The following is a 22,807-nucleotide window of genomic DNA, read 5'->3' as shown; positions in this document are numbered from 1 at the left end:
GTGGTGAGGGAAATGCCAGAGCCACTGTTGTGCATTGTCACAGGGACCTGAAAGGCTTTTAAAGTGCAGAATTCTTAAAAAATAAATAAATCCCTGTTCTGAATGGGAAGTGGAGATAAAAACAATGTAGTGACCAGCAGACAGCTATCGAGGTTAAGCACCCCAGTGCTCTGAAGGATCCCTCACTGGTCTGTCCCTGCCTGCCACTCACTGTGCAGGCATTGCTTGAGAACCACTCTCAGCTCCCATCTTATCTGCACCTGTCCCCTCCTTGTTGCCTCACCTGGCAGGTGCAAATGGGCCAATGGCCAAAGCCAAGCATTCTGGGTCAGGTAGGTGGTGAGGGAAATGCCAGAGGCACTGTTGTGCATTGTCACAGGGACCTGAAAGGCTTTTAAAGTGCAGAATTTTTAAAAAAAATAAATAAATCCCAAGCTGGAAAAAATGTTTCTAGCCACTGTGAAATTGCAAACATCCCTTCTCCCTGAGCACCTTGGAGACTGCGTAATTGTGGAAGAGTTATCGTCAAGTAGGTTCAGGGAATTGGTATGACATATAGAGCGTGGAAAATGGCATTACTGTACTATAGAGTCAGGAGGCGTGAAATGGGCAGAGGGAAATTGCATGACGACCGTTTCCCTTTTAATTCCCCAGAGGAACCCCGAACACCTACATTTCATTTCACTTTTTGGAGGGGTCTGTGATGGCTTTAATTCTAGTCATTTTGCTATCAGTATGCATTAGTTAATATAATAACTTTTCCAATGTGGATCGTTTTTGTAAATCAGCTTCGCCTTCCCCCTTTTCCATCCCTCTCCCCCTTCTCGACAGCTTGCAAAAATTCACAGAAGGCGACCCAACAATCCCCGATAGCGCGTGCTCCGCCTCCCTCTCCGGTGCGCCGGCCGTTCCTGGGATCACCTTTTCTGCGCGCAACGCTTCCCGGATCCCCGGGCAGTGGCTGCTTTGCGATGTGACTCAGGCTGGTGCATCTGGGTCACCAGGGCGCGAATTAATTGCAGCAGCCACTCAGGACGAGTCCGGCTTTTCTTCTTATTTAAAGAGCCTGCTGCTTTGTCAGTCCCAACCAGCGCGTTTCTTTCACCGGCAGCTCCGCCTCTTCCCATGTGATGGTTTCTGTTTTGCTTTCCACCTACAGACGATCGGCAGGATCCCCTCCGGTTCGCCACGTCTGCTGCTCACTTGCTGGCTGCTTCGCCTTAGGGAATTGGTTTGGAAAATTAATTCTGTGAGTATAGAGGAGGGCTCAAAGCTGGCGCGAAGGAGCGCACACATCCACCCGCCCGGTTGCAAAAAAAGCGCTGCGCTTTGGTGAAAACTCGAAGGAGCGAAGAGTCTGGTGACACCTTGAAGGCCTGCAGATTGATTGCAGTAGGAGCTTTCCCGAGCATCCGACCAGCTGGCCTCGAATCCTTAAGCTTTTCCTACAACGAACCGTGGCCGACTTCCGGGTGTCACAAGGCTCTTGTTTTTTTGCTGCAGCAGACAGTCACTGGGTTGGCTACCCTTCTGAATATGGGAAGGGTGGGCTCTAGTGGTTAGAGAAGGGAAAGCCGGCAGCTGGGAGTCTTGTTTCTCTTTTGGTTTGCTAACAACTTGTTGGATTGGGTGAGGTGAGACATGGGGCTCCGTCCCGCATTTGTGGGTGCAGAAGGAATCTTTCATGTTAAGTCAAAGCTACATTTGCTTGCTTAGTCATCTGCTGTTGGGAATCACTAGTGGAGAGATTGCTGTTGCAGCAGGCCCTGCTTTGGAACTCACTTCCTTGGGAGGCAGTGATGTCCATTAACTTGGATGGCTTTAAAAAAGGATTAGTGAAATTCATGGAGGAGGAGGAGGCGGCTATTAGTGGCTACTAACCACAATAGCTAGGCTCTGCCTTAACTGCCAGAGGCAGCTATGCCTCTGAATATTATTATTATTATTAATTAAGTCTGTGTACTGCCCTATACCTGCAAGTTTCAGGGCGGTTTGCAAGATAAAATCACAATATAAAAACGTAACCTGGCTGGCCACTGTGAAAACAGGGTGCTGGACTAGATGGGACTTTGGCCTGATCCAGCAGACTGTTCTTATTACTGGCAGCTATTTTGTAGATTCTTGTAGCTTGCTCATTTACTTTTGTAGCGTTTTTCTAATTTAATTGATTTCCTCTAATTATTCTGTAGTTTTAAGCACGTGCTGTGCTTGGAATGCTCTCTTTGAATGGAAGAGCTTAGTAATAATAATAACAGCAGCAGCAATAATAATAATAATAATAATAATAATAATAATAATAATAATAATAATAAAACAAAATAGTCTGCTTCTGATTCTTTTCCTGATTTGGAGGGATGCACATGTTTATATTAAGTGGTATGTTGAAAATGGCTAGAGTAAAATACTCATTTAGATAGTTGTCAGGAAGGAAAAGTGGGATAGAATCAATGGCAAGGAAAAGAAAGAGGGAAGTCAGGGGCGGGCCGAGGGCCACATTGCCTTCTGTGCAAGCTTCTGAGGGCCCCATGATAGTGGTGGGTGTGACCAGAGTAAAACATTAGCAGAACAATTACAGTGGTACCTCGGGTTACAGACGCTTCAGGTTCCAGACTCTGCTAACCCAGAAATATTACCTCGGGTTAAGAACTTTGCTTCAGGATGAGAACAGAAATCGTGCTCCCGTGGCGCGACAGCAGCAGGAGGCCCCATTAGCTAAAGTGGTGCTTCAGGTTAAGAACAGTTTCAGATTAAGAACGGACCTCCAGAACGAATTAAGTACAAACCCAAGGTACCACTGTAATGTAAATCTTACTATTGTGGAGAAGGCTAATGTCTACATCCACTCATGAACCCTGCTGTGTTCTCCATCCAAGGAAGAGGCATAATCAGAGTTCAAGAACACATTCCAGCCAGGCATAAACACTCAAGGAAGAGTGCAAAGGAGGGTTTAGGAGGAGATGTAGCTGGGGGTGTTTCGTTTTGCTTTAAATCAATCCCAGCACTTTTCAAACAGCTTTTCTTCTGCTTCTGAACAAGTAACTTCATCCCGCAAACTACGGTCATACCTCGGGTTATGAATGCTGCGGGTTGTGCGGTTTCGGGTTGCGGACCATGCCGAACCTGGAAGTACTGATTTTGGCACATGCACAGAAGCGCGAAATGACATCACACTCATGTCATCACACGCAGATGCGGCGCTTCAGGTTGTGAACACTGCGGGTTGCGAACGTGCCTCCCGCACGGATCACGTTCGCAACACGAGGTATGACTGTATTGCGACCTGTTTTTGAAAAAGAACAACTGTTTGAAATGTATTGGGCATAATTAAACAAAAAATAGCTGGCATCCCCAGTGGCGGAGGAACCCTCTCCAGCACCTGGGGCGGCGCAGCCCGTACGAACTGCTCATGTGCGGCGACCGTATGGACTGTGGGCGCCCTCAGCTGCTCTACAGCTGGGGGGGAGGCAGGGGCCATTTTGTCACCCCTCCCAGAGTGGCACCCAGGGTGGACCGCCCCCCCTTCCTATGCCACTGGGCATCCCTCCCCGTGACAGCATAACTGGTCATGCTTTGCAGCCTTACCTGAAAAAAGTGTTCACCATTTGCACATTGGGTGGCCATGGAAGATGTAAGGAAAGCCCTGGTGGATCAGGCCTAAGATCTGTCCCGACTAGCATCCCGATCACAATAAGCTTGAAAAGGGTGCACCAGCTGTATGAGCCGAGTTGAGTTGTGTGGAGGGAATTTTGCCAAGTGCAGTTTTTCTTACTCTGGGCTGACAAATGCCCCCAACCAACATTTCCTCTTCTGCACAACTAATTGAAGGAACAGGAGCTCAGTCCTCTTTGGAAGCCGAAACCCTTCCCTATTTATGGATTTCCTTCCCTTACTCATTTTGGAAGGGTGCCAAGGATTAGCGATTTAGACAGTGGCATTCAGGAGAAGTAGAAACAAAGAACCTAGCAGACTTGGAACAGCAAAAACCCTGATTCTCTTTTCCCCCCCTTGTGCTCCTACCAGAGCCTCCGCCACAAAGACACCATGGAAATCCAGGAGATGGACCTCAGAGAGATGGGCTCTGTGATCCAATCCCGTGTGGTCTTGGAGGTGTCCAGCCAGGTCCAGTCGCTCCTGGATTCCCTGGAGACCACCAAGCTAGAGATCGCTGTGACAGGCGAATCCGGAGCCGGCAAATCCACCTTCATCAACGCCCTGCTGGGACTTAGCGACGGAGACCCCCGTGCTGCCGCTACCGGTGTCATCGAAACCACAGCCGTACCCACATCGTACTCTCACCCTCGTCTGCCCAGCGTCCTCCTGTGGGACCTGCCGGGCATCGGCACCCCATGCTTCCAAGCGGAGCGCTACCTGGAGCAGGTGGGTCTCGAGAGGTACGATTTCTTCATCATCATCGCCTCGGAGCGGTTCCGGGAGAACCATGTCAGGCTGGCCCGCGCCGTGGGCTCCATGGGCAAGCGTTTCTACTTTGTCCGCTCCAAGGTGGACCAGGACCTGAAGGCTTCACAGCGACGAAGGCCAGCCCGTTTTGAGGAGGCTCAGGTGCTGCGGGCGATAGAGGCGGACTGTCTCCGCCAGCTGCGGAATGAAGGCCTGGATTCCCCCAAGGTCTTCCTGGTCTCCAGCTTCGAGCTGCACCGGTTTGACTTCCAGCGCTTGCAAGACACTCTGGCCGAGGAGCTCGAAGGCCACAAGAGACACGCCTTGCTGCTCTCCTTCCCTTGCGTCACGGCAGCAGCTGTGGAGAAGAAGAAGGCATCGCTGCGCAAGCACATCTGGAAGAAGGCATTGCTGGCCTGCGCCGTCTCGGCCTTGCCTGGCCAGAACCTCCACCTCAACATCCCCATGCTCATGAAAACCCTACACTCCTACCGCAAGAGTTTTGGCCTGGACGACGAGTCCCTGGGCGTCTTGGCCCTCGTGGCCTCCAAGCCCCGCCATGAGCTGACCAGTCAGGTGAGCTCAGCATTGGGGAAGGATCTTTCGGAGAACGCCGTGCACGCCGTCCTGAGCCAAGCCGCCTTGTACGGCCAAGTGGCTGCCCGGGTGGTGAAGAACAAAGTGCCTCTTTTTGACAACATGGTAGCTGGGGCCATCTCATTCGTAGGTGCCTATTACCTGCTGCACACTGCCCTTGATAGCTTTGCACAAGATGCCCAGAGGGTCCTAGGACGGGCCTTTGGTTTGGAGGATGAGTCTCAGGGCTACCCTCCAGAACCAGGATTTATTTTTGATTGAAGGTGGAGCAAGAGAGCTCCTTAAAAGTGCTTGGGGATCATAGGTGCCTTTCCCCGCACTCTTTTATCCACCAGTCCTGCTTCTTAGTCACTTAGGTCCAGCTAACCCAGGAAAACGCAGTCAAAAGTCTTTGTGGGATGACCTTCACGTTGGCAGTTCCATCCAAAAACCCTGATGCACCCGCTGATATAACTGCCTTCCATGAATGGTGCTATGCTAACTGGAAAGATCTTGTGCAGTTCTACTAGTTATGGTGGGTTACTGTTATCAGAATCCTACATACAACGTCCAGTGATACAACTTTTTGTGGAAAATAATAAATTGCCAAAAGGTTTTAAAAAATCCCAATGCAAATTAATTCAGTTGGCATTGGAAAATTTCCTGAGCCCCTTGAGTCATTGAATTCAGCATGCTTGCTTTTATTTGTGTTTCATAAACATAGCTAAAAACATTGATTAGAAGTCAGGCTTCCCTAATGCCATATTTGCAGTTGGCATCCACTGTTGCTAATGAACTGATGAAGTGGAAACATTTTTGACCCAAATCACTGATGGTGAGTGCAATCACTTTGTTATCCTCCTGTAGCCAGGACAATAGAACCCTGAAGATTTCGAAGCATTATAGAGCACCCACAGAAGGTCAGACTGGATGTAGTATCAATGGGATCATTCCTTCCTTTGCAAATCACAATCATGGTACACATGGGTGCAATTCTGATCAGGTCCGTGGATGAAAGTCGTTTTCCACCCATGCCATGGCTTTGATATGGCTCACCAGCTATTTGCAACAGGAGAAACAACAATCTGAAGGGCACGTCACATGACAGTGACAAATCCTAGTTCAGCCGTAACTGCGGACAGGGTACCAAACTGGCTAGACAGTTTTCCAGTTGACTGTGATTGCAGGATGGAATGCAGAGAAGTACCATCACTATCTCCCTTTCTTTGCAGGATCTCTCCTCCTCAAATGGCTACATCTGGGAGTGCTGGGAGAGATCATAACTCACAGAGACTGTGTTTGATTCTGACTTGGCTTTAAATGCATTTAACAGAAAGGAATCTAGTGGGAGGCAGACCACAACACGATGGATTGGAGCCAGGAATGTGAAGATTGTGCGGCGACTCTGCCAAAGCACAGGGTTTTGATTGTGTGAAGCTGGAAGGAGAAGCAGCCCTTTAAATGACGCAAACTGCCTCTCCTGTGGGAATCACTTTGCAAATGCAAGCTTCAGGTGCACTTTCTGTAACTCCATTCGGCTTGTTACCTTAACTTCAGAAGTGACTAGTTCTAACATTGCAGACCCGGGACTGCATCGCCTGTGAGCAGATTTATTCTTTATAAGAGTCATCTTGTATTAAATAAAGTTGTGTGTGAGTGCGAGTTCTGGTGCGTCTTGATCACAGGTGCAGGCAGTAGCAATCTTCCTCTGATGTTACACTGTTCAGTAGATTGTGAGCCATTATCGTAGCGTGCCAGCTATCAAATTGCATTGACCATCTCATGTACTTTTTGAAAGTAATAATTGATTTTCAAGTTAGCAATCTCCGTATCGTGAGTCATAACCCAGGGCAATTGCTTATTAGTTTGACCAGCAAGGAAAATATATTTCTGTACCATCTATGTTTTTACAATGTAAAGGGCATGTCTAACCAATAAATTTTTCTATTTTTCTGCATATGCTGCCTTTGTGACTTGTTCATTGTATCCTTGGGGTCAAGGAGACTCTTGTGAAGCAAACAAAGAGGCAGTGTGCAACACAGGGAACATCTGAGGGATCACGTCCTTCTCCACAGACCCCCTCGGGTGGTGAGATTCACAGAGGAGGCCCTCTTGTTAGCTTGACTGCCTTGAAAGCTTTGGGGGGGGGGGGTGCCGCCCAGCAAAGGGCCTTCTATGTGGCATCCTCTAAATTGTGGAACTGCCTCCCCGCAGACATTCATCTGGCTCCTTCACCGTATGATTTCCATCAAATTCTGAAGACGCACCTCCTTACACTGCTGTTTGACATTTGAGATGTATAGTTTTAGTGCTTACCATTGGCCTGATCCAGTGGGCTTGTGTTCCTAGTTACCAAAAAGTAAAGCAGAAAGTTCCATGTTACAGGGCTTTCCTGCTGCTGGGTAGCTTAGACGGGGACACCTCAGCAAATTCTCCTGGTGAAAAACGTAACTCCCATTTCCATCAATTCCACAGCAAGTTGTGATTCTGCGTCAAGCTTAGGTCATCACTAGTGTCCAATGCTTTAAATGCAGGTGTGCAAGAGGACTTCTCTCCCTTGTCCTATAGCACTGCCATTTCTCCTCCTCCTGATGTTGACCCTGTGTGTGGTGTTGCTTATGAAGTCTGAATGACACCGCCAGTGCACAGGGCGTCAAACCCCTTGGTTTGCAGAACAAATCTTTGTGGGGGTAGCGACAAAGGGGAGGAGAAACCGGTAAAATAGCACAATGGGTACTGAGAAGGCTTGGCAGCCATGTTTTGCTAAATGAGTGGGTTAGGGAATGGGAAATTCAGCGTGGGGAGGGAATGGAGTTCTTGTAATCCTAAATAGCAGAGCTTCATACTGCAACATTTCGTTGCATACCCTGTTTTAGCTACAAGGAAAACGACTTCTTTATATATATCAGCCATAGAAGCCTCGGTACAGAAAAGGGTAGCTACCCAACCCTGTTTGTAAGTTTTGCAAAAGTTTGTTTTGCCATGTGCAAGGGTTTCTGGAGCTCGCTAGATGGCAATCTTTCCTTTGTTTACTGCTGATGCTATATTATACATAAAATCACCAGGGGATACTGTGCCACTTTATTTGAGTGACTGTCAGTATCAGGGTTTCCCCCCTCCCCCTAGGTCTCGTTTTTTCCAATCCTAAATTCACTACTCCACATTAGTTGTTGTTTTTTAATCTTCATGAAAACTCAGCAGCAGTTTAATGCAAATTTCTAATACAGTGGTACCTCGGGTTAAGTACTTAATTCATTCCAGAGGTCCGTTCTTAACCTGAAACTGTTCTTAACCTGAAGCACCACTTTAGCTACTGGGGCCTCCTGCTGCCGCCGCACCACCGGAGCCCGATTTCTGTTCTTATCCTGAAGCAAAGTTCTTAACCTGAAGCACTATTTCTGGGTTAGCGGAGTGTGTAACCTGAAGCATATGTAACCCAAGGTACCACTGTATATCAATTTTGGTATACAATTCTTCCTAGTTAATATGGAAAAAAATGTTTTGCAAAGCACTGTTCCCTAATACAATGCTTTTCCTTGTCGTCGTCCCCCACCCCACCCCCCACTAATATTTATATGCACACAGACAAAAGAACAGGAAAGAGATCTTGTTCCTTGGTGGCATAGGATTCTGAGGGGGAGAGCTTAACACTCGCAGAAGGCACAGATCTCAAATCCCTGACTTCACGCTCTGCTTGCTCCTAGATCAGGTATACCCCTCCCATCCCTTATTTTTCTTTCTCTTAGCCTGAGTCCGTGAAAAGTTGCTGTGATCACTCTCCAGGTTTTCTTTACTCCGTAGAATGAAGGGGTGGGTGTGTGCTTAACAACTATTTGCTGCCTGCATATCTGTAACCTTGCCATGAAAAGCAAGGTATATACCCTGCCTCTTCCTTGTAATAAACCATTTTCTTCCTACTTTCTGGTGTGGCATAGCCTTAATTGGGCCTAAGAGTTGAAGGTGTACTCACATTTTAAATGGATGCACAGTCTGACTTGGTGCGAAAGGTTCCATTCCACTCAGATTTGCACATTGAGTGCACACGTGTGGTCAACAGACAGGCCATAAGTTCAAGTGTACACACCTTGTAACCTTCCCCATTCCATGGCCAGAAGCCAATCACCCTGACAGCTGAATCTTGTTTTGGATAGCTGGCTAGCTGAAAGTGCTCACTTAACAGACACTGATGCTTTGTTTGATGTAAGGAACATGGGAAGATGCTTTCAGGGCCGGTCCTACTATTAGGCGTAATGAGACCCCTGCCTCAAGTGGTGAATGTTGCTGGGGCAGCAAGTGTTAGAAAGGTGTTGAAGATAAAACTGAGCTTGGTACATGGCCTTCTTTGCCCCGCCCCCAAGCTAGGTTGCCCACCCTCAGGGAACAGCATTGTCCCATTGCGGTCTGGTGGGCTTTGAATACAGGAGCATCATACTGTCCTTTGCCTCAGGCAGCAAAATGCCTTGAGCTGGTCCTAGCTGCCTTATACCAAGCCAGATCATTGGGCCCATCTAGCTCACTGTTGTTTTCCACTCTGATAGGCAATAGCTTTCAGGTGAGGATCTTTCCCAGCCCAATTAGGGGTTGGGGAACATTTTAAGCCCGAGGGCCATATTCCCTTACAGACAATCTTTTGGGGGCCATGTGTTGGTGGTGGGCAGGGCCAGAGGGAAAAGCGGGCGGAGTAATTGAACTTTACCCATGCCCAGTTGGCTTGTTTCACATGCACTCCCATGCCTCTCTCTGTTCTCCACCCTGGGAAGCAAGAGACGTTAGCAGAGTTCGAGACTGCATTTGAGCCAGGCAAAAATGATCAAGAGGTGTGTGCAAAGCAGAACCAGACCAGGGGATGTCATTCTGGGCCTAGAGAGAGTCCCAAGGGCCATATGGCAAGGGCTGGTGGTCTGCATCTGCTTGTTGGGTCTGAGGCCCTTCATCTCTGGTGTATGTGATAGTAGTAGACTGGATTCATGGATTGGCTCGAGGCAGAGGAGTGGGAGGCAACAGCTAAGAAACCCCCAGGGGGAGAGGACTCAGAGCCCAGGGAGTGGTAGCGGGACAACGATGCCTGGTCACAGGGAGAAGATGGAGCAGACTGGGAGGAGGAAGTGTCAGAAGCTGAAAAGGCAACAGGGTTTAGTGAGCAGGAAGAGACTCTGGCAGAGAGCAGTCCAGAATCAGAGGCAGGAGAGGAGGGGGGCAGGAGACAGAGATGAGGCAAGCTGCTGAAGAATCCAGGGAGTCTCCCCCTCCTGCTGCGACCATCTCCTCTCCCCCCCTGGTGTTCCAGCACATGAAAAGGAATGAAGAGGGTGGAGCAAAGAGAGACATGACACAAGAGCTTCAGGTTGTTGGAACCAGGGGAGGAGTTTTAGAAAGCTATGAAAGTTTAGGGACCTTCAGTCCCCACAAGACCTACTGGGTAGAGTTGCTGCCATCACTAGGCCTGAGCTGTTTTGGGGTTTTTTTTTTAATACAGAGTTAACTTCACTGACACTGGTGTGTTTCTTGCTCACCGACTCTTGACTCTGGCTCCTGACAACTAGATGGGCAAATAGTCTGACCGAGCATATAAATCTCACACCCTTCATTCCTAGCCAGTGGTCTGCTAGTGGGCCATTTGGCTGTACTTTGGGGGGGGGGGGAGAATGGATCATCCATCCAATTGACAAACTGGCCTTGCTTGTGATCTCTTGCTGATCATGTATCATGATGACTTTTCCTTTTCAAATAACGTGGTGTGTGGGTAGGAATTAGGAGATCCCCAGTTCTTAAAAAGGGTGTGCACACTTTCTGTTGCCTGTGAACTCTGGTTATCCCCGGTTAGCTGTGTTCTCCTAATTTTTACAGCTTGTCCTTCTGTCAGAATGGTGCTATTTATGAGAGGTGCCAGTGTTTGCCGTGAACAAATGTTTGCAGAAAGCTGCCAAATGAGTCCAAAGTCTCCTTTGCTATTTTGGTCTTCTTTCAGCTATCCTATGGCCATTACGCTGCCATTAGAGTGCATGTGCCTTTGCTTCAAGAACAATGGGTCAAGAGATGCCAAAAGTCCTGGTATTTCCACCCCACCGTTCCTTATTCAGAGATAGGATTTGGAAGGTGGGAGACAGAGCGTGGGAATTGCAGATTCACACCCTGAGCTGACCTGTGAAGTCTGATCATCCCATTGAAAACCTGGTAATAAGGAGTGAGAAAGATGGCTAAGTCTGCAATCTAACATCCCTTTCTCAGGGGGCAAGTCCCATGGAACTGAATGGGATTTACCTCTAACTCAGAGGTGGGGGACCTTTGGCCCTCCAAATGTTGCTGGACTACAATTCCCATCATCCTTGGCCATGCTGACTGGGGCTGATGGGAGCCGCAATCCTCCAACAACTGCAGACACTCCAAATGTCCCTATTTTCCAGGGACAGTCCTGGATTTCCAACCCAAAAATAGCTACAGTCAGGAAGCAGCCTCAATGGCGCCTCTAACCATAAAAATGTCCAGGCCAGAGCACCAGCTCTCTGCAAAGTTAAAATGATTCAGGATGCTTCTATGTTTGCAGGACTGCGGCAGAGTGGATTCGGGGATAGGGAACACACCCCACCTCTTTGCAGCCAGAGCAGAATGCTTCTCTGCCCCATGTCTGTAGGTAAATGGGTGTTCATCCTCTTACACATACACCCCCAGATAAAATCCTGCCATTCTTCCTTGTTTTCAATGCCTTGTATTAGTGTGTGTGTTGGTGTGTGTGTTTTAAAGTGTATGTAATGTATATACAACCTGCTTGTAAAAACAAGACGTGTTAGTCATAAACTAACTGGGAAAGTCAGGTGTTTTTCAAGCACGCAATGGGTCGCAAGGTTATGCTTGCTGCTGTAAATTACTTCTCCAGCTGACCGCAGTGACTTTCCCCTGAAGACGTGAGGGAAGTACAGTGATACCTCGGGTACAGACGCTTCAGGTTACAGACTCCACTAACTCAGAAATAGTACCTCGGGTTAAGAACTTTGCTTCAGGTTGAGAACAGAAATTGCGTGGCGGCGGGAAGCCCCATTAGCTAAAGTGTTACCTCAGGTTAAGAACAGTTTCAGGTTAAGAATTCCTCCAGAAGGAATTAAGTTCTTAACCCGAGGTGACGCTGTAATCCAGAATGCGGCAGCTAGACTGGCGACTGGGAGTGGTCTCCGAGACCACATAATACCGGTCCTGAAAGACCTACATTGGCTCCCAGTACGTTTCCAAGCACAATTCAAAGTGTTGGTGCTGACCTTGAAAGCCCTAAATGGCCTCAGCCAGGTATACCTGAAGGAGAGTCTCCACCCCCATCGTTCAACCCAGACACTGAGGTCCAGCTCCGAGAACCTTCTGGCAGTTCCCTCCCTGCGAGAAGTGAGGTTACAGGGAACCAGGCAGAGGGCCTTCTCAGTAGCGGCACCCGCCATGTGGAATGCCCTCCGACCAGATGTCAAGGAAATAAACAACTATCTGACTTTTAGAAGACATCTGAAGGCAGCCCTGTTTAGGGAAGTTTTTAATGTATGATGTTTTATCATATTTTTAATATTTTGTTGGAAGCCACCCAGAGTGGCTGGGAAAACCCAGACAGACAGGCATGGTATAAATAATAATTTGTTGTTGTTGTTGTTGTTATTTAAGATGGATGCAGAGCATAGAAATAGCATCTTCCACTATTGCTTCTAGGCTCTGCAGTGTTATTTCTCTCATCCATCAGTCGCTTCAGGTGTTTTGGGCCACATTCACACACTGTGATACCACTTTAAACAGGTGTGGCAGAGAGTTTTCAGGAGACTCCTATTCCCCCTCACAGGGATATAACTAGCAGGGTTTCCTGTTAAGGGATACTGATTGTTAAACCATTCTGAGAATTGGGCCTCTAGGAGGGGAATGAGGGGAGTCTCCTAGCAACTCTCAGCATCCTTAAGAAACCACAGCTCCCAGAATTCTTTGAGGGAAGAGCCATGACTGCTTGAAGTGGTGTCATAGCGCTTTAAATGCATGGTGTGAATGGGGCCTTGGAAACACATTGGGTTGTAGTCAACTAACTTTTGCTCAGAGTAGAGTCATTGAAATATAAGTACCAAGGTTAGCCAGGCCTATTCATAGCAATGGGTCTAAACCCGTAGTTCCCAATGTGGGGCAATTTGATTTTTAAGGGAGGCAATTTGAGAATGTTTAGACCAAGTTAATGGCCTTTCAGGCTTCCTCCACATGAATAGAAGTTCACTTTTTGAATAAGAAGAATTATATGTCGGGGTGTGTGTGTGTGGCATCAGGATTTTGGTGGGGCATGGGCAAAAAAAGGTTGGGAACCACCGGTCAAAACTGAGCAGGACATGTTCAGTACATCTCCTATTTCCCCCCAGGCTTTCCCATAATATTGAATCCTGTTATTGTGTGTGTGTGTGTGTGTGTGTGTGTGTGTGTGTGCGTGTGTGTGTGTGCGTGCGTGCATCCCTAATAATATGCAATTGGGAGAGAGAGAGAAAATCACCCTCACCCTCACCCCCACAACAGGTCTTCCATACCTGACCACTGGTTCTCCCTTGTATATGAAGTGTTGTGAACACTCAGTTTCTAGTAGAGAAACTGACAGGTGGAGAAAAGTGCTTTACCCTCCCTCAGCCTGCTATATTTCACCCTCCCCTGCTACTCCCCCCCTTCAGGACTTCCAGACTTCCACTTCCATTGCAAAGCAGACTGAAGGACAGTCAGAAACAGTCTCCCTCTGGAGCCTGTGGATTCTCCTTCTTGGAGGTTTTTAAGCAGAGGTTGGATGGACATCTGTCATGGACGCTTTAGTCAATATTCCTGCATAGGAGGGGGTTGGACCAGATGAACCTCAGGCCCCCCTTCTATAATTCTATGATTCTATAACCCTTGCCAGAAAAAAAAAACCCAAACCTGTGGGTACAGCCTGCCCACTCCCTTTTTCCTAGACAGGAAAGCTGAAACCATAAACCTTTGTCCTTCTGGGAGCTCCCTCTTTGTCCACAGGCAGGGAATCTCTCTCCCTGATGAGGATGAGTTTTCCTTGACTTGCTTCCAGAACCTTTTGTCATTCTTAGCTACGTGAGAGGCCTGGCCTTCTCTACTCCAAATATTATCCATATCCGACCATTAATTATTTCTAACGTTCTCTAGTGGTTATGAGTGCCCGTGCACCTCCCCAAACTCTGTTAACCCCAGATCTGTAACAATATATATCAACAACTGCATATCCGAAACCTGTTTTGAATCTGGTATGGATCCAAATAGCAGTTTTAAAAAAATGTGCTACTGTAAATTGAAAGAGGAAACCCCCCCAGCAGGCATTGAAGAGGCAAAAGTAGAGGAGCCTGTCTTATGTGTTACATTCAGATGTTGCCGTCTTAAGCCAATCAGAGACATGCATTTTGTCCGTGCCTCAAGGTGGTATAGCTTTTCTTGTAGGCCTTGCCAGCCTGGTGGTAGGAGCTTGTGAATTCCCAGAGGCCTAGTTTTTAGAGAGAGACAGAAGGTCCTTTGGTAGTCAATGTGAGTCTTTGTATTCTTTTTATCAATCTCATTTATATATTTGCAGAAGGATTTTTTTCCAAGTTCCCTTCTCCGGCCTCTGTTAATATGGTGGGGGTGACTTTTCCAATTAGCTGCTGCCTCCTAATCTCTCCCACGCAACACAATTTCTGTATAATTTTAAATCTGCTGGTGTATTGCAACACAGGGAAGCGCTGGCTTCGTTGGCAGTCTGCAAACCAATTGAAAACCCTTAGAGGGAAAAACAAATCCCAACACCCCAGACATATGAAGCACGACCCAAGAATCCTGGGAGCTGTAGTTTCTTAAAGGGTGCTAGGAATCGCAGCTCTGGGAGGAGTAAACTGCAGTTCCCAGGTTTTTTTGGGGTGGTGGTGGTGGTAGAATGTGCTTTAATGTATGGTGATTAGACAAATTCATGGAGCCTAGAGCTGCCAACGGCTGCTCACCACAATGGCTGTGTTTTACCCCCAGTCTTGGAGGCAGTATGAATGAGTACCAGTTGCTGTGAATGACAAAAATGGAGGGCGGCTGTTGTGCTCAGTTTCTGTTTGTGGGCTTCCCATAGACATCTGGTTGGCCATTGTGAGGAAGAGGTTGTTGGGTTAGATGCAGTGCTAAAAACTCAGGTGTATGACCTAGGCGCCAAACGGCCCCTTAAACCTGCCACCTGGGCACCTTCACTTGGTCACAAAGGGACCAATAGCTAGCTGCAAAATGCATTTTGAATGCTGATTAGATGGTTTTTGAGGGCCTAATCTAGCAGCCAGGCTCATCTTGTGGGTCTAATGCCAGCCAGGTTATCAGTTTGCTTTTGTTTTGTTACGTATGCTGTGTTCTCATTTTGCCTTTCTGCGTTGTGAACCGCCCTGTGATCTTCGGATGATGGGCAGGAAACAAATTTAACAATAAGTAAATAAATATTCACGCTGCCAAGAAACGATGACGAATCAAGAGTTTCGGGTGGGTGGAGGCATCTCACCCTCCTTTGTATCAAACTACAGGTGAGTGATTATTCCTCAAGAACAAGTGATGTGTTTGACTACAGCTGCTTTCATCCCTGACCACAGGCCCTGTTGGCTGGGGCTGATGGAAGACAGAAACGAAAGCTGCTCTCCTGCTCTTCTTCCCCCTGATTCCTTCTTCTTTGTTGTTGGGGTGGGGGCTTCTCCCAAACACTGCTGGGAAACACACACAAGGAAAACCACTTACTCTTGAAGCCCTACTTCTTGGAGGGGGGGCAAGCGACAAAGCCGGGCCTGAATTGTGATTGATTGGGACGGGGTTAAGGAAATGTGTGGTTTGAACCATGCTGCACAGAGAAGCAGAACCTCGGAACAGCCCAGGTGGATCAGGCTAAACACCCATCTAGGGCAGCTTCCACTTCTCACAGTGACCAGTCAGATGCCCATGGGAAGTCGGCAATCAGGGCCTGAGTGCAACAGCCTTCTCATGACTTGTGGTTCCCAGCAGCTAGCTGACCATGTATGCCAGAGGCAGCCAAAATGGCACCCTTCATATTTTTGCCATACCCTCATTCCCACCAGCCCCGGTCAACACGGCCAATGTCCAGGAGTGATGCAAGCTGTATTCCGACAATATCCAGAGGGCGCTACGTTGGCTAACCTTGATGTTATACACACACACATATAATATCTAAGTTTACCTTTGCAGTACAGGCGTTAAACCTTGCAGTTTTTGAGGCCTCTCAGTTTCTCTGTGCCGGACTTGCCCGTTCTTTCTCTAAGGAACGATGAAAACAATCCTTTTCCACTGCCTTACTTGTTGCATTCTTCTGCTGCCTGTTAATGGTGAGTGGTCTTCATTAAACCTTATTTACATGGGCAGATCCAGGCTTCGGGATGGGGAGCTTCTTGGGCAAAAAGACCATAAACGGGGCCCCAGCTGTACCCCTCTTTTTGCTATCAGGCTTTCCTCTGCAGTTGACCCGTCTCAGCTACAGAGGCGTAATGTGCATATGGCTCTCTGTTTCCACTCCCCCTCTTGCCACCAAAGTGGGTCCTCCAGACTTCCGTGAACCCAGGACCACCACCCAGCTGACCCACGACAAAGCCCCCAGGTTGGAGCCCTACAGTTCCTTCTGTAGCAATCACTCGCCCTTTCTTTCTGCTTCCAGAAGCTAGGAATTTATCGTGTTCAAAGTGCGACCTTGGAGATGCCACATGCAAGATGATTCATTGCCCGCATAAAGAGCTAGTGTGTGTTACCCTATCGACATTCAACACGTTAGGTGGGTGCAATTGTTGGCAAATGCCGTAGGCTTCTGGTCCTTCTCCACTAGGGAGGAATGAGTTCAAATCCCTGCTCAGCCTCAGCGTTGGTTGGGTGACTTAAAGCCATAAGAAGAGCCTGCTGGATCAGGCCAGTGGCCCATCGAGTCCAGATTCCTATGGGAAACCAGAAAAAAGCTCAAGAGCACTCTCTTGCTCCTTTGGTTTCCTGCAATTGGTATTTAGAAGCATTGCACCCTACTAGGAAAGCTAACCGACACGAGCATGGGGACAAGCGAAGGAGGGCCCCTTCACCCCGGTGTGGCTCCCCTGTATCACATATACAGCACAACAAGGCAATGACCTGTGCCCCACAACAGCATATGCAGCGATATGGCTAATCTGACCCAACAACCCCCCTGCCCGGCACACATACATACAAAGAAACCACACTGCAACCAACCAGACACAACCATCCAAGCTCTGGACCCCATAATCTCTTGCAATGACAATAAAAATGAACAAATTTATAAATAAATAAAGGACCTACCCGTGTGATGCTGACACAAAAACCCTGCACAGACACTATGCAATAGAACGAAAGATCATTATTATCCCCCCATCTCTCTCCCTCCCCCCACTCCCCTCTCTTTTCCTCCAACGGCACAGTGTCTGTGGCAATAGTGTCTGATGCCAAAAAGACTCTCTGAATGGCAAGTGGAGGTGCTATATGTGTTTGTCTATTGGTTTTGTGGCACAAAAAAATTCTTCAGTAAAAACCAATGAAAAGATGATGATGAAGAAGAAGCGTTGCTGCCTCCGATTGTGGAGCCAGAGCATAGCCATTATGGCTAGTGGCCATGAATTTGCCTAATCCTCTTTTAAAACCACCCCATTTGGGGGCCATCATTACCTTCTGCGGGTGTGAGTTCCATAGTTTTAACCATGTGCTGTGTGAAGGTTTCTTTTATCTGCCCTGAATCTTCCAAACAAATTCGTGAAGGAGAAGCCTTGCAGCAGTTGCTGACTCTGATGGGTATGTTCTACCTCCTCTGTCGGAGGCGGCGTGCTCCTGAATTCTAGTTGCTGGAATCCTCAGGAAGGGAGGGTGCTCTTATGCTCAGAGCCTGCTTTCAGGCTTCCCATAGGTTTTGCCCCGTGAGAGCAGGATGCTGGGCTACACGTGCCATTGGTCCGATCAGAGAAGGCAGTCCCTGCTGATAGGCTTTTGATCCAATTGACACGACATTTCTCCCATGCTCAGGAGGAATAGTCACATCCTCTTTTTCTCCAGGCAGAGGTGTCAGCCCCACTGGGATATACAAAAGCTGCATCAACCGCAGTGCCTGCAAACCAGGAGCCTTCACGCTGAGCACATCCACGGAGAGGCAAATCCGGAGCAACATAGCCTGTTGTGGAACTGCTGGATGCAACGAAGAACTGGTTCTAAGTAGTGAGTATTGATTGAGCTTGCAGAGTGTTTCAAAGCAGTGTGTGTGTGTGTGTGTGTGTGCGCCTTTGGTAGCTTCCCTCTTGAGGACAATGGTGGTCCATGAGGTTCGAGTTGGCAGGTTCATAAAGCAACCGTAATGGGGATGCAAATCTGCAATGAGTGACCTTGAACCAGTGACCTAAGGGAGTTCTCAGAAAACGTCCCCCCCCCCCCATGTGCCACCATCCAGATCTGGACAAAGAAGGGAATTTATTATATTATAAATGCAAGGAAATATTATTATTTAAAAGCAAAAATTGATCTGTGAATTTAACTTTAATATATTTCCAAAGATTATATAAATATATCTAAATAGTTGCACAATGAAAGATGCACAGTTTCCTGTTTGTACCCAATATGCCATTGATCAGGCTTCCTCAACCTCGGCCCTCCAGATGTTTTTGGCCTACAACTCCCATGATCCCTGGCTAGCAGGACCAGTGGTCAGGGATGATGGGAATTGTAGTCTCAAAACATCTGGAAGGCCGAGGTTGAAGAAGCCTGCCATTGATGAAGCTACAATGTGTTCTGTTCTCCTAGTTAAACTTCCTGATCTGCACTCCCAAATAATACCTTATTTTATTATACTTCTCCTATCAATAAATATGGGTTTGCTGACTCCTGCCCTTTATTATTCCAATACAAGGCAAACCTCACATCACAGGAAAGAAAGGAGTCATGTACCACCTTCCATCCTTTTTTTGGATTTCAGGGCTGTGTAACAACAAAAATTAATGCCACAATTCAAGAACCACAGCACCACCCCACTAAAATCAAGCAGCGAACAGACCCCTTGAAAGCAGGCTAGGATTTGCAACTGGTTAAAATGCCCGGGTAAATAAAAAATCTGTATTTGCCTGATGCTAAAAAGATAGCAAGGAAGGTGGTATGCAAATCTTGTTGGGGTGGGTGTTCTGCAACTGGTGCCTCTGCTGAGAAGACCATCTCCCATGCCACTGAAGAGCATTTGTCTGGTGAAGGAGGCTTTTGAAGAAGGGTCTCAGCAGAAGACCTCAGTGCATGGAAAGGTCCTTAGTTCAGTGGTAGAGCACTTTCCTTGCAGAAGGTCCCTGGTTCAACTCCTGGCATCTCCAGGAAGGACTTGGGAATGTCCCCTGCCTGGAATTAGGACTGTGCGATATCTGGTCTTCAACATCACGATATATCACCAGCTAAACATAGCAACATACCAATATATCCTGACGTCTAAAATAAAGATGGAGCTATGTAGAGGCATTACCTGGCTTCTGTGTTTTCCCCACATTGAGATTTTTGCATAACGCACACAAATCATGATTCGTGATACATCATGAAACCAATATCACAATGCGGGCTTCAAACCAGTTTGGGACAATCTATCATCCAGCCCAAGCTGGAACCCTGGAGCACCTCTGGCAGTCAGTGCAGTCAGTGCTAAGCTAGATGGTGCAATGGTCTGACTCTGTGAGGCAGCTTCCTACATCTGCAGACACTACTGGTCTGCTGCAGTTTGAGCCCCCTTTTCATGCCCCCTGGCAGTGTGTCCTTCTCAGGCATCTCCAGGCACTCCCAAAACCCCAGAGAGCTTCTGCCAATCAGTAGACAATCCTGAACTAGATAGACTAGTGGATCTGGCTCATTCTTGGGGGCAACCTGGCCCATGGAGTGTCATGTGTTGACGGTGATCTGTTCTCATCACCGCTCCACCTGCAACGTTCTTCCCTAGCTGAAGCTTCCAGGCCAGATCCAAGGACAGCCCCATATAGAGTATGCTGCAGTAATCTAGCCTTGAGACTACCAAAGCACAGACTACAATTTATGTGGGTTTTAGTTTCTGGGGATCATAGCTAAAGCCAAAATTGTGTATGGTCAGGACACATTGAGTTCAATGGCAGGTGGGATTGCCAGAGTCTCTTTTTCCTCCCCCTATTATTGTTGTTGTTGTTGTTGTTGTTGTTGTTGTTGTTGCAAGGCTTGTAAAGCTGAAATTGCACAAGTTAAATGTGCATAAGTTTGGGGCTTACCGTGTTTGCTTAGCTCCATGGGCTGAGTCCGTTTCATCAGAGCTACCTCTCGCTGCCCTCGCTCACGTGAGATCTTCCTCTGATTGTTTTCCAGTGACTCCTGCGAGTTCTACCAAAAACGGGTTGACTTGCCCAGGGTGTGAGAGTTTTAACCGGGGCCCTTGCCAGGCCCACGAGCGCGTCGAATGCACCGGAATCGAAGAAAAGTGCATTTCCCTTGTTGGGCTATACGCTGGTATTTCTTCACACACACGCACACACACACCCTGCTGTTACTGGGACCTTTCCAAGGAGCTTTGTTGAAAGCCTTTAAAGATGGCTTCTGCCTTACCCTTAATTTCCCCTTTTCCAACCTGGGTTGTGGGTGGAAAGTAGGATGAACCTGGGAAGTCGGTGATAGTGGGGACAGGGAGGAATCTTTTATCCACAGCCCTTAGCTTGTGAAAAAGGCAACAGGACTCTGTGAGACTTAGGTCAAAGCCACACCCTGTATTTCAAGAACTCTTGTACCACTTTGATAGTCGCAATGAGTCCTTGCAACTGTAGTTTGTTAAGAGTGCTGGACACTGTAGCTCTATGGGGTCAATGTGCTTAACAAACTACCATCCCCAGGATTCTTTGGGGGAAGGTACAACTCTTAAAGTGGCATATGCATGTGTTAAAAGTAAAGTAAGGAGTGAATGTGACCTCACTACACACCCTCAAATTGACTTGATGATCACTGGGCACACTTTTGACCACCACTCTGCGTGCGTGTATTTAAAAAAAACAATCACCCCATGTCCCTCTTTGTCTCCTACTACCAAACGGTAAGGCTGGGATTCTCCAGAAAGAATGCCCAAATCAAAATTAAGGATGGGAGGCAAGTGTAGACAGGGAATAGGCTTCCCAAAACATTGCCCAACCTAGTACTTTTCACCACAGACAATGCTCCCAGGGGTGGGTGCATGCCATTTCCCCCCCAGAAATCTCAGAAGTTCCCTCAGAGTGACTATTATTCTTTTCTTTTAAGTTTTAGATCCCACCTTCCTTTTATTTTCACTTCTTTATCATCATTTTTGCTTCCTGTCCCATCTTCCTTTTCTTCCTATATACATATAAAAGTAAGGCTGTCGTCATGCTGTAATTTGCACGGCCGCTCATAGGCAGCATGATGACAGAATGGCAGGCAGGAAGTGACGAAGGAAGCAAGCAACACAGGTGGTAGTGGCCCAGGTGAGCTGTTTAAAGGTTGGACAAACTGCCGTCTTCCCACCGCTGCAGCTGCACGACCCCAGTAAGAAAGATTTTGGAGGGGAGGCAGGGGCAACGTTTTCCCATTTTGCCACAGGTGGTGAAATAAGAGGGGCCATCCCTGCTGAGTGGTGACCCAGAAAGAGCTCCAGGTCCATGCCTGCTCTTTCTCCCACACTTGGCTTTCTAAGTCTATCTACTTTCCAAACCTATGCTTCACCTCTGGCTGCTGCCTTCTCCCTGACTTCTTCCCTCCTTTATAGCATGCTGTTGGGGGAACCTGTGAGCTGTGAGGCTCTGCGGACACCAGATTCAGCTGGGTCAAGCCCCCGCTGCAATTAGACTCTGACACAAACCATCATATGCAGGGGAAAACAAGCTAGGTATAATAATAATAATATAATAATAATTATTATTATTTATTATTTATACCCCGCCCATCTGGCTGAGTTTCCCCAGCCACTCTGGGCGGCTCCCAATCAGTGTTAAAAACAGTACAGCGTTACATATTAAAAACTTCCCTGAACAGGGCTGCCTTAAGATGTCTTCTGAATGTCAGGTAATTATTTATCTCTTTGACATCTGATGGGAGGGCGTTCCACAGGGCGGGCGCCACTACCGAGAAGGCCCTCTGTCTGGTTCCCTGTAGCCTCACTTCTCGCAATGAGGTACGAAAGGGGACCTGCTCTTCCTCTCATTTTGAGTCTTTGCTCTTCTCTCTCTGCAGGTTTACCGGAACAAAACTTCTCCGTCAAAGGCTGTGCAACTGATTCAGCTTGTTCCTTGGATGTCAATGACCTTGTGCCCTATGCAGGAAAACTCTACATTGTGACTGAGTATGCAGTTTGCACTGATGGGCAAACTGAGGATTATGGCCCTTCTGCAGCCATCCAGCTAACTGGGTCCCCCTTTGTAAACGTTATTGCTTTCTTGAGTTTCTCTGTGTTTGCATCCTCACCTGTGTAACAATCCTATGTGCCGAGGTATCGAGAATTATAACGTTACGGTTTTTCTTACTCATGTCTTCATCTTTTTTCTTCAAGGAGGAATGCACTAATTTTCAGCATGAACTTCCATTCCTCCATATTTCTCTAAAATCTCTAAAACCTTACACTTGCTTGCCAAGGCCCCGTGACCTCGCTGCTCCCTAGATAATAAATTACCAGACAAGAAAGCAGCATATAGTTTGGGTTCAAATAGGCCACAACTTTTATCAATTACAGATGTGAAATGTTTGGCATTGGGTGAAGCCATTTATTTTCCCCTCAGCCCATCTGCTGAGAGTGCATCTAAGGGTAAACCGCATTGGGGGAAGGGGCTATGACCTATGTAAAATAGGGGTATTCCTGAGGGGGTCC

General features: G+C 47.6%; 2 protein-coding genes across 6 annotated transcripts; both read left to right on the top strand.

The window, feature by feature from the left end:
- The first annotated feature begins 804 nt into the window (after nucleotides 1-804).
- Nucleotides 805-6,931, top strand: LOC114603438 (interferon-inducible GTPase 5-like). The gene is made up of 2 exons (XM_028742428.2): nucleotides 805-1,249; nucleotides 4,021-6,931. The coding sequence occupies exon 2, from the start codon at nucleotides 4,042-4,044 to the stop codon at nucleotides 5,254-5,256; it is 1,215 nt and encodes a 404-aa protein (XP_028598261.2). The 5' UTR covers nucleotides 805-1,249; nucleotides 4,021-4,041; the 3' UTR covers nucleotides 5,257-6,931.
- A 6,502-nt stretch (nucleotides 6,932-13,433) lies between these two features.
- LOC114603452 (phospholipase A2 inhibitor and Ly6/PLAUR domain-containing protein-like) lies at nucleotides 13,434-22,465 on the top strand. Of its 5 annotated transcripts, none has more exons than XM_028742464.2 (6): nucleotides 13,440-14,490; nucleotides 16,170-16,301; nucleotides 16,628-16,741; nucleotides 18,016-18,174; nucleotides 20,311-20,451; nucleotides 22,177-22,465. In XM_028742464.2, exons 2-6 carry the CDS (start codon nucleotides 16,244-16,246, stop codon nucleotides 22,413-22,415), a joined length of 711 nt encoding a protein of 236 aa, XP_028598297.2. In that variant the 5' UTR covers nucleotides 13,440-14,490; nucleotides 16,170-16,243; the 3' UTR covers nucleotides 22,416-22,465. The 5 variants fall into 5 exon arrangements, with proteins under 5 accessions (XP_028598300.2, XP_028598297.2, XP_028598296.2 ...); XM_028742463.2 differs by having other exon boundaries at nucleotides 16,165-16,301; XM_028742466.2 differs by lacking the exon at nucleotides 13,440-14,490 and adding an exon at nucleotides 15,328-15,494.
- The last annotated feature ends 342 nt before the right edge of the window (nucleotides 22,466-22,807 follow it).

The sequence above is a fragment of the Podarcis muralis genome, chromosome 7 (genome assembly GCF_964188315.1).
Source record: "Podarcis muralis chromosome 7, rPodMur119.hap1.1, whole genome shotgun sequence".
Classification (NCBI taxonomy): domain Eukaryota; kingdom Metazoa; phylum Chordata; class Lepidosauria; order Squamata; family Lacertidae; genus Podarcis; species Podarcis muralis.
This window is presented reverse-complemented; position numbering and strand designations above follow the sequence as displayed.

What these genes read in the sequence shown, in the direction of transcription:
- LOC114603438 (XM_028742428.2), top strand. Translation starts at nt 4,042, where the DNA reads ATGGAAATCCAGGAGATGGACCTCAGAGAGATGGGCTCTGTGATCCAA.
- LOC114603452 (XM_028742464.2), top strand. Translation starts at nt 16,244, where the DNA reads ATGAAAACAATCCTTTTCCACTGCCTTACTTGTTGCATTCTTCTGCTG. An exon ending in ATCGACATTCAACACGTTAG is followed by an intron (nt 16,742 to 18,015) that starts GTGGGTGCAATT and finishes CTTTTTCTCCAG; the next exon opens with GCAGAGGTGTCAGCCCCACT. An exon ending in CCTTGTTGGGCTATACGCTG is followed by an intron (nt 20,452 to 22,176) that starts GTATTTCTTCAC and finishes CTCTCTCTGCAG; the next exon opens with GTTTACCGGAACAAAACTTC.